This window comes from Lactuca virosa, chromosome 5, assembly GCF_052849685.1.
Source record: "Lactuca virosa cultivar CGN04683 chromosome 5, Lactuca_virosa_CGN04683_v6, whole genome shotgun sequence".
NCBI lineage: Eukaryota > Viridiplantae > Streptophyta > Magnoliopsida > Asterales > Asteraceae > Lactuca > Lactuca virosa.
The window spans coordinates 369,321,942-369,325,291 of NC_136430.1; the positions used below are offsets into that span (position 1 = coordinate 369,321,942).

The 3,350-nt window shown below is 37.9% G+C and overlaps 1 protein-coding gene across 1 annotated transcript; it reads left to right on the forward strand.

Moving 5' to 3' along the window:
- Positions 1-370: 370 nt before the first annotated feature.
- On the forward strand, positions 371-2,051 carry LOC145113612 (uncharacterized). The gene is made up of 2 exons (XM_079049684.1): positions 371-1,201; positions 1,323-2,051. The coding sequence occupies exons 1-2, from the start codon at positions 371-373 to the stop codon at positions 2,049-2,051; spliced, it is 1,560 nt and encodes a 519-aa protein (XP_078905810.1).
- The last annotated feature ends 1,299 nt before the right edge of the window (positions 2,052-3,350 follow it).

Consider the following 3,350-nt stretch of genomic DNA (forward strand, 5'->3'; position numbering starts at 1 on the left):
TTAAATCTTGATTCTGACTCACTTATTTTGAAATAGGACATCAACCATTCCCAACTTGACTGTCAAAAATATTTTTCAATAGATATGTTCTTGGGCTAAAAAGACTAAGATGAAGGCGTTTCTATTCAAGGTTGACTTCGATAAAGCCTTTGACTCCGTCAATTGGCATTTCTTAGACTCCTTGATGGCGCAAATGGAATTTGGTCACCGATGGCGCTTTTGGATTAGAGGCTGCCTCGCCTCCTCAAGAGCTTCGATTCTCATTAATGGCTCCCCCACCTTCGAGTTCCTCATATCCAAGGGCGTTAGACAGGGAGACCCTCTCTCTCCTTTCCTTTTTAGTCTTGCCATGCAAGGGCTGAACGCGGCAATGCGATCAGCATGTCAAAACGCTATTTTTACCGGCATTCATCTCCCTAATAATGGGCCTTCTATTTCCCATCTTTTTTATGCAGATGATGCCCTCTTCGTCGGTGAATGGACCAACTCCAATTTCTCGAACTTGGCTAGAATTCTCCGTTGCTTCTATGTCGTCTCCGGTCTCCGTGTTAATTTCCACAAGTCTAGAGTCTTTGGTTTAGGGGTGGCGGACAACGAGATTTCTAGTTGTGCCAGAATCCTTGGATGTGAAGCAACCACCTTCCCTTTTATTTATCTTGGTGTTCCTGTGGGGGCCAACATGGCTCATAAACACAACTGGGCTCCAGTTATGGATCAGATTAGTGGCAGACTTTCTAACTGGAAATCAAAAAATTTATCCTTAGGTGGTAGATTAATTTTAGTCAAATCAGTCCTTGGGAGCATGCCCCTGTATTACTTTTCTTTGTTCAAAGCTCCGGCTTCCATCTTGGAGAACATTGAAAAAATCAGACGTCGTTTCCTTTGGGGAGCATGTGAGGAAAGAAACAAAATTCACTGGGTAAAATGGGATACTGTTTTGGCTAGTAAAGAGTGTGGTAGCCTCGGTGTTGGGTCTATGAGGAGTATCAATATTGCTTTACTCTTCAAATGGATCTGGAGAATAAAGTCAGATAGCACAACACTTTGGAGTCGGGCTATTTGCGCTATTCATAACTCCTTTTCGAAACCGCTATCTAATATTTCTAAGAAGTCTTTTCCAGGCGTTTGGTATAATATTGGTAAAATTATGCAAGATCTTGAAGCTTTAGGCATCAATCCCATGAAGATTCTCAAGTGTTCGGTGGGCTCTGGTACTAACACCCTCTTTTGGCATGACTATTGGCTGGGAGATGAACCTCTTGCCTCTCAATTTCCTCACCTGTTGGCCCTTGATGTGAAAAAAATCTTGTTTTGTTTCTGAGAGAATTTCCGTAAATGGTTGTTGCTGGAAATGGAAAAAAACGCCAAGGCTCCCTTGTGAGATCGAGGAGTGGGACAAATTTCAAGATTATTTCCGTAACTGGTCTGTCTCTAATTCCCCCGACACTAATTCCCCCGACAGGTGGACTTCTACCTTGGCTATTGATGGCAGTTTTTATGTCATCAATTTAAGACGTATTATCGATTTTAAAATCACATGTGCTGTTGATAATCCAATCATCTGTACTAATGAGGTCCCCCGCAAAGTAACCGGTTCTTGGCGTGCATGTATGGATCGCATTCCTTCTGCGGTGGCTCTTTCTCTCAGAGGAGTCTCCATTCCCACCTCCGGTCACTTTTGCTCTAATGGACTCGACTCTACATATCACATTTTGATTGGCTGCTCGTTCGCTACTGAGGTGCTTCAATGGACGTTAAAATGGTGTAATATCCCATGGCAGACTTTTGATTCGGTGAAAGACCTTGTGGGTTTTGCGGCTAATTGGGGTAGAGATCCAAAGAAGAGAAGAATCTTGATTGCCATTGTGTACGGTTACCTTTGGTTTGTCTGGAAAGCCAGAAATGACATGGTGTTTAATAAAAAGCACACCACCCCTACGAATACTGCGGACCACATCATTATTGAGGTGTACAATTGGGTGAACTTTAGGGGCAATTTGGGTAGATTTATTTGGTCGGATTGGCTTTGTTGTCCTTTTAAAACAATGTAATCTTGTTTTGTTTTCTTTTTGCTCCGCCTGTCTCTTGTAGGCATGCGCTTGTTCTGTTTTGTTTGTTGTTTTTTCTAAATCGCCGTTTCCAAAAAAAAGTACATATTTGTTGAGAAAAAAGAAAAACTAAGCAATAAAAAAGGACACTAGCACTTTCCCGATGGTTAATTCTCATTGTCCTAAATCCTAGAAAGAAACGTAAACTTAAATGCTAACAATTTTGATCTTAAATCAAAACATCATTGGGTTGACTCAACACCTTTCTTAACATTTAGACTTCTAATTTTCAGGATAAAATAGAAATAAATAAATTCAGCTAGGCTAGGAGCACTTGTCTTTCGAGTATGAAATGGATAAATGGAGATTTACATCAAAAAACAGCCAACGTGGAAACTCCAAGAAGAACTTATTTGATGTTTTTGTTCCCACTTTAAAATACACAAATGACATGATTATAAATAACACAACTTTATGTTCCACCAGGCCAATGCATGTATAAAATACCTAGTTAAAATAAGAAAAAGATATGTTATATTAAAGATAACTAAATCATTGTTATTAACAAATAAATAATAAATTTATAATAAATCAAAAAATTATCTTAAATATTATCCTGATTTTAAGTATTATCTTTATGTTGCACTATATCATAAGAGATAATGTTGACACTTGGAGTTGTTGCCCTTATACAAAGTTATGTAGTTAAAATAGAACCAAATGAAAGTTGTTAAAAATAACTAAGTCATTATTGCTATCTATTAAATAATAATTTCATACTAAATTAAAAAAATTATCTTAAATACTATCATTATATAGAACATATGATAAGAGATACATCATTATAAGGTTGGAACTTAAAATTTTATTAACAAGGTTGTAAAACTTGACCAACTCAACCAAATACTCACAAGTTACTCGGACTTCACCTTCAACCGAGACGAGTTTGGCTAACCCGGCCAAAGCACTTATACATTAATCAAACTCGGCTTAAATTGGTCAAACTCAGACAGGTTCAACTCAATATACCCAACAACATAATTGTTTTTATTGAAAACCCAGTTTGAACCAGAAAAAATATGGTCCATAACCATTTTAAAAAATCTGAAACTTAACTGGACACTTGCCAAAACCAAAGTATCCTACAAAGGCAGGCGTAATGAAGTTCTTATGGCTTTTTGCATTTGAAAATTTCAATCTTTCCTATATATATAGAGGACGAGACATTTGTTAGGATCGAGACACTTAACACACGACTCTAAACACACACACAGCTCACGAAAAACAAGAACACAAGGATGA